Source organism: Mus caroli, chromosome 9, assembly GCF_900094665.2.
Source record: "Mus caroli chromosome 9, CAROLI_EIJ_v1.1, whole genome shotgun sequence".
Lineage (NCBI taxonomy): Eukaryota > Metazoa > Chordata > Mammalia > Rodentia > Muridae > Mus > Mus caroli.
In genome coordinates, this window is record NC_034578.1 from 3,433,316 (window position 1) to 3,454,463 (window position 21,148).

Below are 21,148 nucleotides of genomic sequence, written 5' to 3' on the forward strand. Positions count from 1 at the left end.
GAGGGGAGGGGAGAGGAGAGGAGAGGAGAGGAGAGGAGAGGAGAGGAGAGGGGTGAGAGGTGAGAGGAATCTTTGAAGCTACACTGTTGTTAAGCTCTGGTGTAATGAAACTGATAATAAACACAGCATTTTGTTAAACTTTTCCACAAACCTAACAGTTGAAACAAACAAACTTTCTAAGTCAGGCATTCTAACTCTGTTCCTCTTGCTTATTCTTCAAAAGGAAGTTATATGTTTGTGTTGTTATCAATAATTTCTTGTGCAATCAAATTAGAGTTACTTGGTTTGAAAAAAATACAGAGCCTGAGGAGAACTTTTAAGACTTATTTAACTTGGTGCAATAAGGGCTGGTTTTACATGCTGTAGAGATTTGAAGTCCTGTTATGGTGCTCTTTGTGTAATGGTATGGATTCAGTATGCTATCTGCCTCAAGAACTGAAGTTAACAAATTGTACTGTGCAGCTATCTTTTAAATTAAGCTGGGACAGTGTTAAAAAAAGGAAGTTCTTCCCATGTTTTCTTACCATCCAGACTTTGATAACAAGCTGCAGTATTCAAGCTGCAGTATTACATCATTACATAAATGAGCACTTTATAAATCAGAAAAAAATCCACCCTTGAACTGAGGTAAGAATCAAGACTGACACACAAGAAGGATCTGACTTGGTCCTAATGGGACCCAGGATGTCTGTGATCTGATTGCATCCTCCATAGTTTTAGTAAAGGATCAACAACTAAATCAAATCATTAAGAACAAAAACTATCACATGTTTAAATCCCTTACTCTTTAAATTTGCCTTTTCTTGTAATAAGACTTTAATAATAAAACTGCTTTGGAGTTTTCTATCAGTGTAGATTATAAAAAAACACTCATCATCATAAAGTAGACATTATTTTTGATTTATTAGTTTACATTGTATTCTTCCTTTCAAGTCATTTTCAAAATTAAGAAAATTCACAAGAGGTAATCAAGAAAGCAAGGACCAAATGCATTGTGCTTACTTACTATCACCTCCAATAAACTATTACAAAAGAAGATGTTAAATCACTTAAAAAGAAGATCCAGTATTCCTGTATGTACTCATAAGCATAACCACCACTACAATGGGAACTCTTTTGCCTTCTTCAAAGAAGTTTGCATATACCAGGACTTCAAAGGATATCTTCAGAGGGACTCTGATGATTGCAAAGACTAGAAAAGGTTTGATACTCTCCACCCCAAAAAAAGATAGAGGAAAGATTTTGTTGAGATGAGAAAATCAGTGTTGGAAAGGTTCATGAGGCTCATTCGCAGCCCTAGGATCACTCAGCACCTTATAGAGCAAACCACAACAGGGTCTACATGACAAAGGAAACTAACTTTCAAACCTAGCTAGCTACAGTTCTGGAAGATGGGGGCTAGATCATCTTCTTCATTTTTCACTCCATGTAGGAAATAAAGAGTTAAATTGCACAAAATTATAGTCACTATACCATAAGAACCTCTGGGTTCCTCTAATCTTCCTCATGAGCCAGAACTATCGTCAGGGAAATGCGTTATCTATCCAATTTAAGAGTGTATTTGGATTGATTATACTTCTACTGAGAGTAGAGAAAGGGGATAGAACTTCATGTTATGAACAGTTTCTTTTAAAAAAGACATTGTGGCTGCACACATAAGAATTTGAAATAACAACCTCCCCCGCCAAACCAGGGCAACATAAGGATACTTTATCTGTTGAGGTGGAAAAGAGGCTGAAGTTATACCTCAAATGTAAACTGCATGTACAAGGCATGAGTTTGAGTCCCAGTAAGAGGAGACACAACAAGTGTCTAAAGTAGAGATAATAATATACTGTAGAAAACTGACTGCAGGTACAAAAGAATGTGGATTTTTTTTCCTAGTCACACCCAATGAATTGCTACTAAGACAATGGTAACTAACAAAATATTAAATAAAATTTAGTAACTACTTGCCAAAGGTTTACTTACGACTTGGAGTGTCATGAGAAAAATACCTCTTTCTTAAAGGGTTCAAAAGTAATTGCAATTTAAAGTGCTTATGCATTTAGTTGTTTTAAAAAGGTAGAAAAAAATGTATGAGACATTTTTCATAAAAAAAATCATGAGAGAAGGAATATCTAATTCTCAAAAAAGAATCTGCAGTACCCAGGTCTAGACATGTGACTGGAGAGGGCAGGCAGGCAACTCCAGTTGCATAGTTAAAGTTTCCAACTTTAGAGACTTACAGTACACTCAGGGCCAATGAGATAGATGGCCCAGCTCTCCTAGACAACCCAAGTTCAGTTCCCAACAACAAAGTCAAAGCCCATAGTCTCCCCTAACTCTAGTTATCTGGCACTTGTTTTGCCTCTGAGGGCAATGGAGCATATAGGTGACATTCCCACATATACACATAAAAATGATAAAAACAATCCTTGAAATAAAAAGAGTAAAAATGTTTTACATGCAACAACTCATAAACAAGCAGCAGCATGTCCGTAGAGAAGGGCTCTTTTCATCTTCCCACATGGACGTGGCTTTGTGCTCACACTGCAGTGCTGGCACTTACCACAGACCTGACCTGGAGTCAGACAACCCTGACTGGACTTCTCTTGACCAGTCATCAAACTGTTCTTGTTCATAGAGCTTGAACTGGTCCAAGAGATCTTCAGCACTCCGATGAAAAGATCGAAATCCTGACAAGTCAGACAAAAGAGCTTCTGCTATCTTGATAGTATCGTCTACCTTTAAAAAGTCAAATGACAAAGATAAGCATTAATGCTAGCTAGATTTCAGCTTTTAAAATTAGGAGGTCCTTTCTCTGACTTGAGACTCAAAACACATTTTTCTTTCATTTATAAACAAGAGAATAAAGCTTTTCCGTACGGACTAAGCGGATCATCCTCTAATTGCCTTCTGAATCACACAACCTCAGAATAATAAATCCCAAGAGGACAGTCAAACAAGGTATAAAGAATTAAAGGAAGGGAAGGCAAAGCAAGCAAGCGCTGAACTTCACTCATACTCAGAGCATGACATTACTCCTAAACATATTCAGAATAATACTGGCCAGTTGCTAAAAACGTTCTTAATAGTTCAAACAAGAAATAGATTTGCATGTCAGGTAAAAAAAAAAAAAAAAATGTGTCTTCCTCCATAGCTGCCAATTCTGGTACTCTCGAGAAATGACTGATGGAAAATACAAGGCAAAATATTTCAGAGTATAGTTCAAAGGTACAGCTTTGAGAAGTAGGTTTTATAATATCCCATGACCTTTAATGTTTATTATACAGGTCAATTCAAAACCTATACATATTAATAATAGGTCCAACAGAGTCTGAGCTCAATTTTAATAACATTATCACAGGCAATTATGTATAACTACCTTTTGCCTTTCCTTAAACTTCTGATGTGATTTTAGTGACATAAAAATACTTGTGGTTAGACTTTCAAACCAATGTGACATCCCAAGTTTTTGTCTGAATCTAGTATCAAAGATACAGTCCACACAGATGCTTTCAAAGGCTCTGAGCAACACATCGTGACAAACTCCTCTATTGTGAAAATGCACAGAACCAGAACCTTCTCCACACATGTGTTCTTAGACTTCGTTACATCTCAATGAAAATGAGATATTATGGCATGAAGGTAAACTTCGTCCTACTGGATTAGGTATTTAAACACATGGTCCCCAGCTGAAGGCACTTTTTGGAAACTGTAGTGTCCCTTTGACATGGAGCCTAACCGACTGGGTAAAATCATGAGGTAGGGATAAAGGGCACAACTTAGCAAGGTTTTGCACCCAATTCTCTCATTGCTGATATGCCAAAATATCATGCCATAAGCTCCAGCCACCAAACATGGAGCTGCAAGCATCCAAACAGCTCATCATGAAAGTCACTGTGAGCCAAAGTAAATCCTTCTTTCCTACAGTTGCTTCTCTAGCATCTAGTCACAACAATGAGAAATTAACTGTACTGCCTGCAGGGAAAACTGTATTGTCACAAGAGCTTTAGGGTCCCTGTCATATACCTTAATTGTACATTTTGAATGTTCACTGTTCAACTGTATTAAAAACAAGTACCTTCAATTCCAACTGACGAACCCAAACAATATTATTCACAACTTCTGAAAGATTTTTGCCAGAAAGTGGTCCAGATGGATCACCAGGAATTCCTCGGCATCGATTCTCAAAGTCCAATCGAAAATCTGTATCATTCAAATCAAATAAATAACACAGAAGCAGTATATTTCAAAACTTATTAGAAATGCTGTGGATCTTGATCCTCACTACACCACAAGAACCTTGGGGTATATATGAGGATCACTGCTGTCCCCATGATACAAGTCAGAAGCAATAGGAATGCAGGCTCAGGTGATTACCATACATTAACTCATGTGGGAAGAACCATGCTGTAGGGGAAGGGGTTGTTGAACTGTGTAGAATAGAAAAGCAAGCTTATCACAAGCATGCATGCATCAGGTTCCTTTTGACTATGGAGATAACAGGAGCAGCTGCTTCAAATGCCTGCTCCTGACTAACTTGAACTATCAGTGGCAGTAATTCTTTCCTTCCTTAATTTGTTTTAGTCTGGGTACTTTATCATAGCAAAAGGAAAAGAAACTAATACAACTCACTATGTAAGAAAACAATCTGCTAATTTGAAACAAATCTAGGGGCTTGCAAGATGGCGAGAGTTAAAAGCACAAGCTCTTTTCGATTTTCAGCACCTACATGGCAGTTCCTAATTGCCTGCAACAGTTCTAGGGGCTGTGACACCCTCTTTTGGCCTCTATGGCAACCAAGGATGCGCACAGTGCACAAACATACATGCAGAGAAGACATGAACATAAATAATTTTTAAAAAATAAAAATGAGGGCTGGAGAGATGGCTCAGTGGTTAAGGGCAGTGACTGCTCTTCCAGAGGTCCTGAGTTTAAATTCCAGCAACCACATGGTGGCTCACAACCATCTGCAATGACATCTGATGCTCACTTCTGGTCTGTCTGAAGACAGCTACAGTGTACTTATTTACATTAAATAAATAATTCTTTAAAAAAATTAAAAATAAAAAATAAAAATGAATCTATCATTTATATCATAAATAGATCTGTCCTAAAGATGTCTTAACATAGTTTCCAATCCTAAACCATAGCATGAAAGAAATATGCATCTATAAAAACATGTCTCAAGAAAACACTGTTACCTCTGATCAACTTTACCTTTAGCTGAATCCCCAAGTCTTGCCAGTAAAGTCTCTCTCTCTAACATCAGTTCTTTGCTTATAGTGGGACGCTTCACCAATTCTTTGTATTTTAGAAATGCTTGGAGAAGCTAACATAAGACAAAGTTCATGTTTATCTCAATTCAACCACATACATTAAAATAGCTTACAAAACAAAACAGTAAAATCTTTCAATATTTTACCTGCTGTGGACTATCTTGAATTTCTGAAATATAATTCTTTAATTTCCCTGCTATTTTCTGTTCTGCGGGTGCAATGATCTTTTCATACTGAGACACTGCAGCTTTCCATAAAGGCTAAACAAATTAATTATCCTGTTAGACTGTAAAACTTTACAAAGTGACCTTTAAAAGTCAAGAACACAAAAGGAAATTAAAGGCATAAACACATATAGACTCAACCTCAGTATAAGGATTGTACTGCACGGGGTTCACACCAGTAAAAGGCTCAAATACTCGAGACAGGCATACAATTCTCTCCTCACTGGCAGGTAAAAAATACAAGAGCTTCTCATGGATTGTTCGAATAGCCAAGACCTAAAATGTAATATATTAAAACATAAAAAGTATTAAGCTAAAATAACTCTGTAAATTGGACTAAAATCTAAAGCGTTTATACACATTTCTTTACAGTAGCTTCTGAAAAATGAACAAAACTGAAAGTATCTTACTCTTTTATGTATGTTTGAAATATTCTATACCAAAAAAAAATTTGTGTTTCTCCTAAGAAAGGGGTGAAATTATCTCTGCAATCTCTCATTTTCCCTTTCCTTTGAAGCTAACTATGTAATTTTTTTTATGAAAGTTCATAGCTGAAGTAAATGAGAAACTGAAGTATTTCCACTGAGTACACCCTCAAAGAGAGCCAAGCTTTGAAGCAATGTCAATAGCCAAGAGAAAGCCTGAGAGATCCCACACAGGGAAAACAGTGTTACATCTTTTATGACATAGAACAAAACAGAATTTCACAACTGACATGTTGAGCACTCACATATCTAACAAAAATAGGAAATAGGACTTAGCACCCACGATGCACTTTGCACTACACCAGAGCATGCCAGGACTTATCTCATATGACATTAATTCCTAGGTTTACCCAAACAATAAATCATTTCCTTTACACATGTTTATCAATTGTAAAATGCCTTCACAGACCAGTGAAAACCCACTTCCACTTAAAGACAAAGAGGTAGAGAATCATACTGGTACCTCCTCTAGCCGTTTGCCCAGTTTGTCAAGAGTTTCTGGGAAATATTTTTCACTTTTCCATGGATGAGGGACATAGCGCTGCCACACCTGACCTGTGAGGTGACTGCAGACTATCACCCATTGTTCACAAATTGAAATGCCAGCTTTAAGGTTTTCTTTCACGAGATAATAAGGATCTTCCCACAGTTTCAAGCTTCCCAATTTTTTCTGAACAAACCTTCCAAATGAACCACCTAATAAAACATAAAGCAAGATTATATGAAATTTTTTTTACAGAATTATAAAATATACACTTAGGAAAAATTAACACGCATATTAACCACCACAAAATAAGACCAACTCACCCTTAGATTCGATTATCAGTAACTGTCTTTATAAATACATATGTGCATACAGACATTAGCTTGCATTCTTCTTCAATCAACAAACTGCACCAAAACACATACTTCTTTGATGGCCACAGAGGCTAGTTCATGGAAGAAGTAAAAATAAGCAATTCCAAATTGCTACCTGACTGGACTTAACAAAAAGTGCTGCCAGGCGTGGTGGCACACGCCTTTAATCCCAGCACTCGGGAGGCAGAGGCAGGTGGATTTCTGAGTTCAAGGCCAGCCTGGTCTACAAAGTGAGTTCCAGGACAGCCAAGGCTACACAGAGAAACCCTGTCTTGAAAAAGAAAAAAAAAAGTGCTGTTAACACACACTGTCATGAGCTTATCTCATGTTCTAAGGGAAATCATGAAAAGGATATTTTCTGAATCAAATATATAACACTGGGATATTAATAGTGTGTTTTTCAAAAAATTTTAGTTCATTTGAAAATATTGTAAAATGAACACATGAGGTGGGCTGGAGAAATGTCTTGGCAGTTAAGAGTGCTCACTGCTCCATCAGAGGACCTAAGTTCAGATCCCAACACCCAAGTCAGGTGACTCACAAAGGCCTGTAACTCCAGTACAAGGGATCAGAAACCCTCTTCTGGTCTCCGTAGGTACCACATATGCACATAAACAAATCCTTAATTTTTTAAATTAATTAACATATGCATAAGCACTAAAAATATAAATTTTTTTCTATCAATGATCAAAGTATTGCACATCTATAAACTAAACTAACTGTAAACAAGAATGTATGTAGATAAATCTATATGATTTATTAAGAATTACTTTAAGTAGCTAGTACTATAGTGCTAAGTATTTTAAGAAAGAACTTCAGGAAATCAAGGGAAGAAAGGAGGAACAGAAGAAAGGAAGGAAGAAGGAAGGGAGGGAGGGAGAGAAGAAGGGAGGGACAGAGGGAGGGAGGGAGGATATTTGCACAGCTCCCAGAGCTGATTCCTCCCCATACCTATGACATCCAGGAGATGCAGCATACGTGACTCAGGGTAATGATCATGCTCTGTCTGTCGCCACACATCATCTACAACATCCCGAGTTGTCTCCACCAAGTCAACAACTTCTAGCAAGGACAGACTGTCCAAGTTATAAAATTCCTGAAAGGAAAGGCATTCATGTTGAAGCAGTTATGTCTGTGTGTTAAGTAACAATCAAAATGTTCCTAGAGTTGCTCAACTGCTGTAAATCTAATTTCCTCTCCCTTTTTCTGACCTGTCTTTACAAGTATCCTACGTAAACATAAATATCACACAGGCTGAAAAATAATACTAAAAAGACTGTTCATTCATTCACGCCCTTAGCTGAGTTTTCTTTAAGTTGGGCTTATCTATTTTCCCAGCAGAGGCTGCTTTAGTTCCATATACACACTGCCCACTACAATCCACACGTCCTTTATTCAGTTGTGCTGTATAATGTGCTGACTAACAATAAGAGGAACACAAATTCATTATTCTGTGTTTTATCACTGTCATCAAAACAAGCTTTAATATACTTCAAATACACCATTACCATGATACCACTGGGACTGGCAAAAAGGTTCAGTGGTGTAAAGGAACCTGCCACACAAGCTTCCCGGACTGAGCTTGATCCCTAGGACCCATGCAAAAGTACAAGAAAGAACTGGCTCCATGAGGTTGTTCTCATCTGACTCCATGCATGCCACAGCATACTTGCCCACATATACACATCATGCACACACATACCACAATAGTAAACACTGAAATAACATTAAAAAATAAGGACAATACTGTTGATGAAGTAATAGTAGAAACCAATAGAAAACTGGTTTGTTCTGAATAGAGTAAAATCATACTGAAAGTCATCACTTACTAAATCCCTAAGCACATACAGCAAGAGATAATCAAACAGGCAGAAAGGAAGATACCATATTGTAAATTATTTTGAACTACTACTTTAAATCATTCCATCAAAAGAATATATTATCTCTATACAAATTACTCTGTTAGTGTACTGGGTTTCTGTGTATGTGGTAAATGAACATATTGTGCACGTGTGTTTGTGTATGTGTGAAAGTGAGCACTTGTTTGTGGTGGAAATGTGGAGGCCAAAGGGTGTAAATTTCTCTATCCTACTCCATCTTGTTTCTTTCTTTTGAGACTGGGTCTCTCAAAGAACTTCTAGCTCTCCATCAGACTAGGTGGCTGGCTAGCAAGCCCCCACAACCCTCCTGTCACCAACACTAGCACTAGAGTCATAGATACATGCAGATCCAAACTCAAGAGCCTCACACTTGCATAAGAAACACTTTACCCAGGGGGTCATTGCCAGCTCTTGGATTTTGTTTTTCTCCCAGTACTTTCAGAAAACACTATTTGGTTTTGAGGAAAATGACATCCTAGAGATTGGAATTTATGGCTTTCATTTTCATATTTAAATATTTTAAACATAAACCTTAAGTAAAATCTAGAATTTATTAAACTATGTATCTTGCTTGCAACTATCAAGTAGGTTTTAAAAAATACTGAACCCTGAGGCCTATTAACAAGAAGCCAAACATGTAAAACTATGCGAGTCACATACCCTTGCAATTGTTTCAAATAATTCCTTAAAATAACTGGCTCTTTCTTTACTAATCTGTTTGCTTCCACGATGAGCTTGTTCTATCCAAAACTGGAACTCATCACTTGGTGTGAGAATACCTAAAAAGGTAAGAAAAAAAGTCAGCTAATCCTGGAAAGAGAGAGGGAGTCACACTGCTTGGTTCAACTGCTGGGTTAGGTCTGGTCCAGAAGATGGACAGAAAAAGACCTTAGAATCCCTATCAGCAGTAAAGTCTCACTTAAGTCTGTTAGAAACACTAACTGCCCCTACTTTACAGTTCAGGTCCAATTTTCTGAGTCTGATGTTAGGTGATACCTACCTGCTTTTGTAAACCATTCTTAACAGGCTATCAGTCTGTGAATTTGGTCCGACACAATGATCCCTAAATCTGACCCTAATACCATTTTGCTTGTAAATTCCATCAAATGAAAAGAAAGTATATGCCAGGCAGTGGTGGCTCACGTCTTTAATCACAGCACTTGAGAGGCAGAGGCAGGCAGATTTCTCAGTTCAAGGCCAGCCTGGTCTATAGAGTGAGTTCCAGGAACGCCAGGGCTACACAGAGAAACCCTGTGTCAAAAAACAAAAACAAAAACAAAAAGATTTATAATCAATGACTGTTTTTAACTTAATTTGAAAGTATAAGCAAAAGAGTTTTATTATTAAATTCTCTTTTAAATATCCCAATGAACTAGATAATTTCTGTGTGCTTAATCATATGCTGAGTACTATTCATTAGGGTTAAGTTTTAAAAAGCATCTATTTGATTGTGCAAAATGCAATTTGTGCTTCTAATATTTTTCAATATTATTTGTATGTTGTACATTTCATTTCAGTCTTAAGTAGGAATTTATCTATTCCTACAATAAAATTATAAATAGTATCAAATAAAATATAAATGTCCTATTATCTTCACATGAATTATAAGATACATAGTCTATTATCTTCCCAGGGTACACAGCCAGTCATCTTCATTACTCCCATATTCTGTTGGAAGGCAGTGAGATCTGAGATCTGAACACGTGTTCCAAGGTAAAGTCAAAGCCAGGCTTTACCCACTGGTTTCCTTTCTTGTGTTGTAAACAATGCCCCTTCTGTGCTTTGCTTGGCACCACAGTTTTTCCATGCTTACACTTTAAACTGGTCTTAAAGCACAGTGCCAAGAATACAAGCACAAGACAGCTTGACGGTCTTCACAGAGAAAGTGCTGGTCGGCTGAGTTGCATTCAAGGCACCTGTTATACGATAATCACTGTATTTTCAATTTCTATAAACTATCCAGTGCTAAAAAGAACATTTTCTTCTCCAAGCCCAGAAAATCTGTTCATTCTTTAAAAGGTTATATTCATAGATCCAGAAACACAGAAAAAAAATCTGCAAAGAAATACAGCTATTTGCTAATGTATTAATGAAATGATCACTTTATACTTTGAGCTCACTAAACATGGTGTCCTAGTTAAGACACTACTTCACTACTGCTGTAATGAAACACCATGACCAAAGAAACTTGGGAATGAAAGGGTTTCTTTGGTTCATTAAGAAGTCAAGATAGGAACTGGAACAGGGCAGAAGCTGAAGCAGAGGCCATGGAGGAGTGTTGCTTTACTGGCCTACTCCTCATGGCTGTTCAACCTGCTTCCTTAAAGAACCCAAGACCTCAGGGATGGCACCATTAATGATGGGCTGGGACCTTCCCCTCCCCAATCGTTTACTAATTAAAATGGCTTGCCTAAAGCCTGATCTTATGGAGGCATTTTCTCAATTGAGGGTCCCTCCTCTCAAACTGATTACATTATATAATTATTTTGAGAACCACAAATATGGATCCAATTGTAAAAGGTGCTTGCCACTAATGTTGACAACCTGAGTTTGATCCCAGGATTCCAAAAGCTGGAAGGAGAGACCTGATTCTTACAAATTGACCTTTGACCTAAGTGTTTAATGGCATGTGTGTGCGCGCACACAGTCTCTCTCACACACACTGGGCTCTGGAAATAAACTACCATCTATTGTCATATACCTCTAGTATCGTCTTCTTTAAGTTTCAGCTTGGGTAAGTTAGTATCTGATTTTCGTAGGACTATACCCAATCCAGCTTCGAGTTCACTCAAAAGATTCTGAAGTTTAGGATCAAAGTTTCTGCTCCATTCCTGGTCCTAAATAAAAGACAGACAAGAGCAGCCATTGGTCCAAGTACTGCCAGTCAAGCTTGCTTTAAAAGCAGTCTAAAAACTAAGTCCACACATCTCTACTTCATTGAAAGTCTGCTTCAACTTCCATTTCAACAGTTAAAATTTTCTAAAAGTTATTTAGCTATTTAAGTTGATATAAGTTGTATTTCATAGCTTTATCCATTATTCAACAAAGCTTAAAGTAACAGAAGTTTGACACAATCACCAACACCATAAATTTTTTCAACAAATGAACTAAAATGGATTAAAGAGTAAATACAATAATATGTATATCTGTTTCCTTATCGACCAAATACCCATATAAATCCACGAGCACTGCACCCACCTTCAGCAACATGGGTGCAAACACCTGTCGTACGGCTTGGTAGAGGGAGCTGATAGGTGATTCCAGCATAGAAGAAACCAGAATGTTGTTATGCAGATTGCCATCTGTAATTACTTCTGGTCGGAGCTTGAAAAACACCAGTACTTTGTCTTTTGTGTCATCAAAATCAATCTAAAGTGATAAACAAAAAATGTTATGTCTTCTTCATTAAACTAAGAATCTGAAAGAAAAAACTGTTATATTTGACATGCTGTATCACTACCTGCTTGGATGAAAATAGTTAAAGGCAATATATTCAAACCATCCACTTCTGATTCCCAGTGACTGCCTGGCTAAAAACTAATTCCTGCTTAATATGTGATTATCATAAAGCTACACTAGTAAATTTTTGTGGGCATAAAACCCTATGTATTGCTGACACTTCCAGCTAACTTTTCTACTGAATCAGACTCAGTAATACTACAGATTAAAACTGAAGTCCCCTCATACATGTGTACTTCCCTACTGCCCCAAGGTGTGTATGTATGTGTATGTATATATATATTACGTATTATTAACCTTGTCACCTACAGGGGGGCATTTTAAATTTTTAAAAGGTGCCTTTAAATTTGTACATGCATTTAAAACTGCCAAAATGAATGAGTCTATCGCCTAAGATTATCTTTACTGTAGCCAAAATTGTTTGTAGAGTTTGAACATCAACTTAGTATTAGAAATGGTACACAAGCTGGGTTTGCTGTGCATGGCTGTTTTCTCAGCACTGGGGAGGATAAGACCAAAGGATGACATGGTCAATAACAATCTGGACTAGGAAGCTAGACTGTATCAAACGTAAATAAATAACCAAAAGGTGAAATAAACTGACTTCACAGGAATGTACTAAATCAATACTAAAGATGTTAATTTATAATAATCAATTTATTAGCCAAAAAGTATAACACTCAACAGACTTTTTTCCTCTTTCCTTTTTCCAGAAAGCCAATAAATTAAAGACTTATAAACCTTACTCTCCTTACAATGTTTTATGGCACTTTTATCCTAATTTTTAAAATAATTTGTCACAGGAAAGAGGCAGACATTTTACTGTAAAATTGTCATCTCTTACGAGGATGAAAATTATGTGAAATTCAAGGACTAGCGTTTATCAAGTTTGAAAACATAAGTACACTCAGTTATGTAACATATTAGTTGTGTTCACACTACACTGGCCAAGCTCCAGTTCAAAGGAAGCTGAGAATACAGATGTCTTAAACAGTTATGCAGCCAAATTGCTAAAGGCTCAGAATTGAAGGCCAGCCCGGAAGAACCAGACTGTCTGAAAAGAAAGAGCTGAGGTGCCTACGGTTCGTTCCTATTTAGATGTGTGGACAGGGAAACTCCTACTATACGAAGGGAGGAACAATTTGAGCCCCGGGGCTCCTGGGCAAGGCTGGCCTAGCATGAGGACCTGGGACCTGAGGGGAGGGAGACGAGGCCCAACCTGGGCACGAGGGATAGGGGAGGCCGCACCATCGCCTTACCGTGTTGGAAAAGGCCAGCCCAGCTTCGGACCGCTGCACCCGAAGGAGCATCTGGTTCCCGTCGTCCAAGAAGTTGTTCACCTCCGGGCAGTTGCTCAACGGAGGCTGATCCCAGAGCTCCGGTCTCAGCCCGAAGTAATTCTGGGTGGTCGTAAAAAGAAAGAGTTTGCGGACATCTCCGAAGCTTCCTGCCATGGCCGCGGAGACAGAAAGGGACCTGGAGAGATTCAGTGGCTTCTCCACTACACTCCGCAGTTGCCACGCTCCGTCGCTATGGCGACCGCTTCATGCCTACTGAGCGCGCACCGGAAGTAGGACATCAGGGGCCTGCAAGGTAGGCTGAGGATTCCTGCACTGATCGATTGGATGTGCTGAGAGCTCCTTCTATCCCTATATCTTCCATTCTGATGCTGAGCTCTCGTTTTTCCACTTCTCTTGCAAACCACAACCAAGTATCAGGGTCGATATCTGTGAAATGGGGAGTTAGGAGTTTACAACAAAGTTGCAATGAGCCTTTAAAAGAGAGTATTACTATTTAAAAGTCACCATTTATCCAAGCATGATGGTCTACGACTGTAGCCAGAGTATCCAGGATGCTAAAACATTAGAATCCTGAGAGTTGGAGGGCAGCCTTGGGGACATAAGGACGCCCTGTGTCACAGTCAGTGGAGCTGGAGAGGTACATCAGCGATTAAGAGCACTTTTTTGCTCTTTTTAGTTCTCTGCATACACACACGTGGTGTCTAAGCTTTCCTATCCCCAGTTAGGGGAGGGGATGACGCTCCGCCCTCTTCTGAACTTTGCCCATACATACAAGCAGGCAAAACACACAAACACATAAAATAAATACATATAAAGTAAATAAATCAAAACAAGCAAGCAAACAACTTGTTAGAAAGTTCTGTATTTCTTTATTCTTTCAAGCTATCTGCTCCTTCCAGGGTAGCTTAACTTACTACCGTTGGGTTTGTCTTCATTGGTTTTAGTAATCTTAGTAAAACTTTTAAGTCATATGTTACCATTTGGCAGGTGTTTCTAGGTTCTTGGTCTTTTATCCAAAGAAGTTAAAATAAGGATGCCCAAAGAAAGATCCACAAAAGCAGCAAAGTAAGAAACTGATAACACTATTAAGACTGACATTGGGCCACAATTCTGATTACACACATAGATTGTTCTTTAGGGCTTCTTTGTATGGGATTTAGTAGAAGGAGTTTGTTTATTAAGGTTCATGTTTTGCCTTGATTTCTATTTTTGATTAGTATATTCAGGCATCGTTATTTTCCAAGGCATGTCCCTTCCCACAAGGCATCAAATTCTAATCATATGCATGCCCAATGGCATAGGCATAGGAATGTAAATAGGAGATTGTTCCTAAGCATTAACAGAGCATACCAAAGCCAGTTCAGGTTAGTTGGGCCCTCTATTCTTTGTACCTGGAGATATTGGGAGTCTATTTGAATGGAAACTGCCTGTATGATATTTCAGAAGAGCACAAGTTTACCTTTATCCAGAGAGCAGTGAATGTGTAGCCAGATGCAGGATTGAGGTTGCTAGAAGCATTATAAACTGGGGAGTGCACATGCAGGTAAAGGAGATGAGCTGTCAAGTTCGTTATTGGGGGGGGGGGGAATAAGGGATGAAGATTTATAATACAATCCAAATGCAGGGATGCTAAACTATTACTTGTGGTTGTCTGCCACAATTACCCTACCACAGTAATGTTTTAATGATTTATTTATAATATTTCATGTGCATTGGTATTTTGCCAGATCCCCTGAAACTGGAATTATGGACAGGTGTGAGATGTCATGTGGGTGCTGGAAATCAAATATGGGTTGTCTGGAAAAGCAGCCAGTGGTCTTAACTGCTGAGTCATTTCTCCAGCCCCTGCAAATTTCTAAATAGCCAAAATAAACAAAATGATGGATTAGTTTAATACTAACTAGAGACACTGAGAAAATCACAGATGAGGACAAGAGGCTTCATCATTTCCCTCATTGGAAACTACTAAACTGATCGTTACTCCCAAAATCCATCAAAGACTCAACTCAGCCTCTTGCAACCACTTCACGCTGAGTGCGCACCTGAAGTAGGATCTCTGGGGCCTGCAGGCTGATTCCTGCACTCATCGATTGGACGTGCTGAGAGCACGTTCTATCCGTGCATCTTTCCTTCTGATGCTCAGCTCTAGTTTTTTCACTGCACGTGCAAACTACAATCAAGTATCAGGTTTAGCCTTTCATCTGTCCGCACTGATTTAAACTGCCATTCTAAAATATATTTTTTAAAAATTAGTTTGGGGCTTTTTGTTGTTTTGTATTTTGTGTGTGTCGTTTTGTTTTTAAATTTGCACTCAATAACCAGTGTCTCCTAAACTACAGTCTTTCAGAATTGGAAAAACGGCCCTTCTGTCTCTGTGAACCTTAAGATCTGAGAATAGGAAAAGAGGACGTTCAACTGTTCTCAATTACAAAAGTAAATAAATGAAAATGCACAAGAGGAATCAAGGAAATGTGAGATGGGGTTCCGGCCATTGAATGGGCAGGCCACTAGGTACAGGATGATCCTAAGACTCCATGTTTTTATTGAGCTGGGTGTGGTGGCTCACTGCAGTAACCTTAGTACTTAGGAGGGTTAATTGGGAGAATCACTGAGTTTGAGGCTGGCCTAGGTTATACATTAAGTTCCAGAGTAATTTGCAGAGTGAGACTTTGTCTCAAAATGAGAAGCAAATTAGCAAAAAAGATAATTTCAAAAGAAAAAGAACTGACCATGCCACCCTACAGGTCTACATACCTCTTTCCCATGTTTTATTGACCAGGCATGTCACATGACCATGTCCACCTGTAAATGGACAAGTAGTCACACTTCGTTTATGAAATGAGGGAAGCTATAGCACATATGAGATATCCTAATAACTGCTACACCTGATGTCTTTCAGAATAAAGAGAAAAGGTCTTTATGGAGTGGACAAGTGAAGTCCTCTGTTCTGCCACAGGCAGGAACTACTGATATTCCAGACAGTAGCTGCTCTGAAAGAGCACAGCCCCAGAAGTCCTCTGACAGTCACGGGAACAAGAAATGTGTTTTCTTAAGCTACTCAACTTTGAGCTGCTTTGCTGCTCTGGCATAACCTCCTGCTGCTTATCCCGCCAGCATGTCCACCCAGCACAATGCCTTTTCCCTAAGCCATTCACTAACTCATGTGAGGTATCAGGCTCCAGTGTCTTGGGTGTAAAGTTCCATTGTGCTGGCTTAAAGAATTCTTGTGCATACACCAACTTACTGCAAAACACCTTTCCAGATAAAGACTTGATTTCAGTTGTGCTTTTTTGGATAATGAAGTATGATGGCAAAAATAGTGTTGTACTAGTAAGGTATCTTGGTGCATTCATGTACAACCAGAGTTTAGTCCCTGGAACTCATAGTGGAAAGGGAGTATTAACCCCTACACATTCTTTTTACCATGTCTTTACATACATACACACAACAACAACATATATTGTGTTAAGCCTTTTAGCAAGAAATCTCAAAATATACTAATTCATTTTCCTTCTCTGATGCTGAATACTTTGAGAGGCCTCAACAGTTGTTACTTTTAACTGCAAGCATGATCTAGCTTACTTTTTACGTGAAAACAATGTAAGTTTTAATGCCCCTTTTAAAATGCCTAGTCATTGATGTAAAGTGCCAAAGCTTCATTATACTATAGCAAATAAAAAGGTTCACAAAGTGGTTATTTGGGGTCTTTATTTCTAGATCCATTTTTATTTATACATAATTACCATTGAATAACATGCAACCAAAGTAGAGCATTCTGCTTCATAGCCTAGCATCTTTTTTGCAGGGGTTGGGGGGATTATGTGATAAAATAACTGTCTGACATCACACCCTACTACTATGAAAATTGAACATCAAAATATTTTCCCTATCAACTTACTCATTCAAGTAGCTAAGAATAAATTTAAAGGAAAAGAGGCTAGGCTTCCATGCTCACTTCTCAGCCATCAGCTTGGCATCTTTCATTACTGAAATGCTTAATCTAGTCAGAAATTTGAGATTTTATAACATTAGGAAATACGTTCACTAAACCTACTGCAATGCAGTTATCGTTCCTGTAAGTAATCTGGCTCTGCTCCTCTTGGTTTCATACTGAATGTTCTGAGTCAATGGTTAACTGATGTGCAAGCCCTAACTTTCTAACCAAAGTCTCAAATTCAGAATTTTAGGAGCTATAATCTTTCCAAAAATATGTAATTCTTACCACTCTTTCTTCTTGTACTTCACTGTTTTATAAATTTCATTTTTTCTACTGTTCACAAGAACTTAGATTTTTTTTATTGGCCATTGAGATAGCTCAGCAGATAAAGGTACCACCAAGACTGCCAACCTGAGTTCAATTCCTAGAACACACATAGTAGGAAAGTTAGAAAGAACAAGAACCAACTCCCCCACACTACCTTCTGATCTCCACATATATGGCATGGCAGACAAATAAATAATGTATACGTTTTTAAATGAAATAAATTTATGTTTTTAGGAAAACTACAATGATTAAAATTGTCATTCCCAAACCATTTCTCAGATTATTCCTGCATTATATTAGTATAGTTCATTCATAAAATTTGTGAGCCAATATGGGTTTGGTGGTAATAGTGGTAGTGGTTGTAGTAAATAGTCTCCCGTTTTGTTGATTTTTAAGACAGTCTAATGGGTAACTTTTCTGGAAGAGATGTGAACAAAAATCCATAAACCCAAATAAAGCACTGATTAACAGACTGAAGAACCAAATCCATATTGGTGAACCAATAGTGGATGAAAGGTCACTTGCAGGAACAAAGGTTACTCAATGGCATTGTTGATGGCTTCCATACGCTGCATCCCTGGAGCTCCTGAACAACTTGCACACAGCCCCTGGAAGTCTTCTGATTACCTGCCTTCTAAGTTTCTCCTCAGCTTTCCTCCTCCCTCCTTGAAAAAAAAAACAAAAACACAGCTACACAACATGGTCTCCCAAAGTATCATTGGCTGGCTTTAAGCTTCAGTCTCCCTTCTTCACTTCCCAAGAACTGGGATGACAGACTCCACAGCTGTTTTAGAAGCCATTGAGAGGAAAGGGTGAGAAATTGTAGACTTGTGAGAAACTACAACTGAACTTGGAAATTTCCATCTGGCACAGTGACAGTTTAAGAAGCAAACAGTTATTATGTAGTTATTTCCTCTGAATTGAAACACTTTCTCCTCTGAGGAAGAGTGAGACTTACAAGCCCCAGGAAGCCCAGGAAATGTACCAGACTCACAAGCCTCTCCCAGCCTACATAGGGAATCCAAGGCTGCTGGGGTGAGGTGGCTCTTGCAGAGCTGCCTACAAGGAAAGCAGCTGTGGAACAGTCCTTTCAGTCACCTATGTTCTATAAGTGACTTCAGTAAACCCTTTGGCTCATTAAGCTAGACTTGGGTGGAATTGTGTCTTTGATCTGTCATTGGTGTCCAACCTGGGGTGAACAAAGTCATATACCACCACTCCTGAGTTTTTTCCTTATTGCCCCTTTAAATCTGTTCTATGAACACATTTTTCTCAACACCTTGAGCAAAATTCAGTAAAATATCATATTGCAGCAGTGCCCCTCTCTGCCTGGTTCTATATAATACACATTTCTTTACGAGGGACTTCAGGTAGTCTTAGGACTTGAACAGGAATGATATATCAATTCAGGAAAGAAACTTTAACCACTAGCACAGGATTCACTGTTATCATTTCATAGGTACCATTGTGATGATGATACTCAATGTCAGTCTGCCCCACAAAAATCCAGTCACAAGGCCAATACAATGGCTGTGGTCCAGTACACTGCTATAGGATGAGTAGAACAGGGAGCATGTGTTACCTAGTATGTATCTCTGTATTACTCTTCAATATTAGTTCCTGAGTGCTTTCTTGAAATGTCAAAAACAAAGTCCTGATTTGACAACTCATTCTCTGGGTTTATGGTTATGGAAATATCTCATAAAATTTTGACTTACAGTGTTTGAAAAAAACAACAGTAACTTTTGGAAAGGAAAACAAATGGATTCAGTACAACAATCACATGGGCAACCCATAAATTCTTTTGTGCCTCCAGTGCTTGCTTATTTTTGACAAGTGTAGAAAACTCCTATTTTTAAAGCTGTAAGGAAAAATATAAACTATACTGAATATGAATATATACATATATATGTATGTGCGTGTGTATATATATATATATATATATATATATATATATAATTAGCACATCTCTGGGACTATTTTTGGCTACATTAATTCAGATATAACTATTTTAAAAGTCCTGTTTTCCATTTCTTCATTCTACAATCCCTAAACCTAAGAAATATGTAAATCATCAAACTGTTAAATGAATAGACCTGTTTCAGCCTTGTGTGCTTAATCTGTATATATGTTGTGCCATTCTACTAACAGATGGCTAAAATGCATTTTTGAAATGTTTCTTCATAAAGTTGATGAGTACCTTAGAATCTAAACCAGAATATCCTTCTGTTTTAATACTACTTCCTTTCCTTTCCTTCTTGTGACTTAGTCAAAGAAAATTAGACCACATAACAAAGAACTCAGCACCCTCATAGCTTCTCATTATTGACTATATAGAAAATCAAGAACTATCACAAGCAGCAGAAAAAATTAAATCACATAACTAGGTGCTTCTGTACACAGACATAATGTCCCTTCCCAAGTCTCACAACCTGAGTTCCACCTCAAGAGTGACAAGATTGATGGAGAAATGAACTTTCAAGTTGTCATCCCAGCACTGGCACACAAGTGCCCCCACAATAAATACATATATAAAAAACAACAACAACAAAAACCCTTCATCTTTCAGTTGTCTACTTCCTGTAGGGAGTTCTGTTTTAGAGCTTATATTTTGTAATTTTCATGTAAAAACAATGGTTCGTGAACTGTTTATAATAGAGTTGAATGGGTTATAGGTTTGAACATTATGTTCACTGTTAAAAAAAATTAACTATATGCACCAAACATTGAAATGTCCTCTCTCTGGAAACTTGTGAATTCCAGGGCATATTATGTATCCAGGACTCATTACAACAACCGTTTTTTCTCTTTCTCCTTGACTAGATTAGGGTCCCACGATGCAGTCACAGAACCACAGGGATAGAATTTAAAGAAACTTAGTCTTCTGTCACAGTTGGGTTACAAACATGGACTTCATTCACTAAGAATCTTCTATGAGATAACTTTACCTAGCAAACCTTTCTTATAAACAATATTTCCATTAGAAGTGACGTGATTACTGTTTCTTCAGAGCAGCCATTAGAACAGTTCCCCAAATCCTCTGTAATAAGTTAGTCCGTTTCCCACTCTCTTATCCAAGAGGAGAGTTCCTCAGAAGTAAAACATGGAGGCGTTGCCTCAGCACAGGAGGAAGCCATAAACTGAGGGGAAAAAGGACAAGGAGCGTGAGAAGCTGATCTCAGGCCCACCAAGAACACCCGAAAAACTGGAGACGGTGCACGTCAGGAGTGGGCACACTCACACATGGCTCCTCACCAGATTACTTCGCTCGCCAGCTGTGGGGCGTTTATGATTTCTATAAAGAACTTCCCGCTGGAAACCCGCCAGAAACACTCGGGAGACTCAGGCTCCACCTGCAGAGACAAAAACCCGAAAGTACAGAGACCGCTCCAGGCCCTGCAAGCTTCCTTGCT

General features: G+C 38.3%; 1 protein-coding gene across 3 annotated transcripts in view; it reads right to left on the reverse strand.

The window, feature by feature from the left end:
- Nucleotides 1–21,146, reverse strand: part of Dync2h1 (dynein cytoplasmic 2 heavy chain 1) — a 238,380-nt gene extending 217,234 nt beyond the window's left edge. For 2 of the 3 annotated variants that reach the window (XM_021171442.2, XM_029481794.1), the window contains exons 1-13: nt 20,991–21,146; nt 17,694–20,875; nt 13,430–13,897; nt 11,910–12,080; nt 11,413–11,548; nt 9,372–9,490; nt 7,783–7,927; nt 6,437–6,669; nt 5,630–5,764; nt 5,411–5,524; nt 5,206–5,317; nt 4,067–4,191; nt 2,552–2,727 (exon numbers count right to left, since the gene is read on the reverse strand). In XM_021171442.2, the coding sequence (XP_021027101.1) occupies nt 2,552–2,727; nt 4,067–4,191; nt 5,206–5,317; nt 5,411–5,524; nt 5,630–5,764; nt 6,437–6,669; nt 7,783–7,927; nt 9,372–9,490; nt 11,413–11,548; nt 11,910–12,080; nt 13,430–13,624 (1,661 nt within the window). In that variant the 5' untranslated portion in view covers nt 13,625–13,897; nt 17,694–20,875; nt 20,991–21,146. Of the gene's footprint in view, nt 1–2,551; nt 2,728–4,066; nt 4,192–5,205; nt 5,318–5,410; nt 5,525–5,629; nt 5,765–6,436; nt 6,670–7,782; nt 7,928–9,371; nt 9,491–11,412; nt 11,549–11,909; nt 12,081–13,429; nt 13,898–16,225; nt 16,274–17,693; nt 20,876–20,990 lie in introns of all 3 variants that reach the window. The other variant, XM_029481793.1, reaches the window with a different exon arrangement.
- Nucleotides 21,147–21,148: the final 2 nt, after the last annotated feature.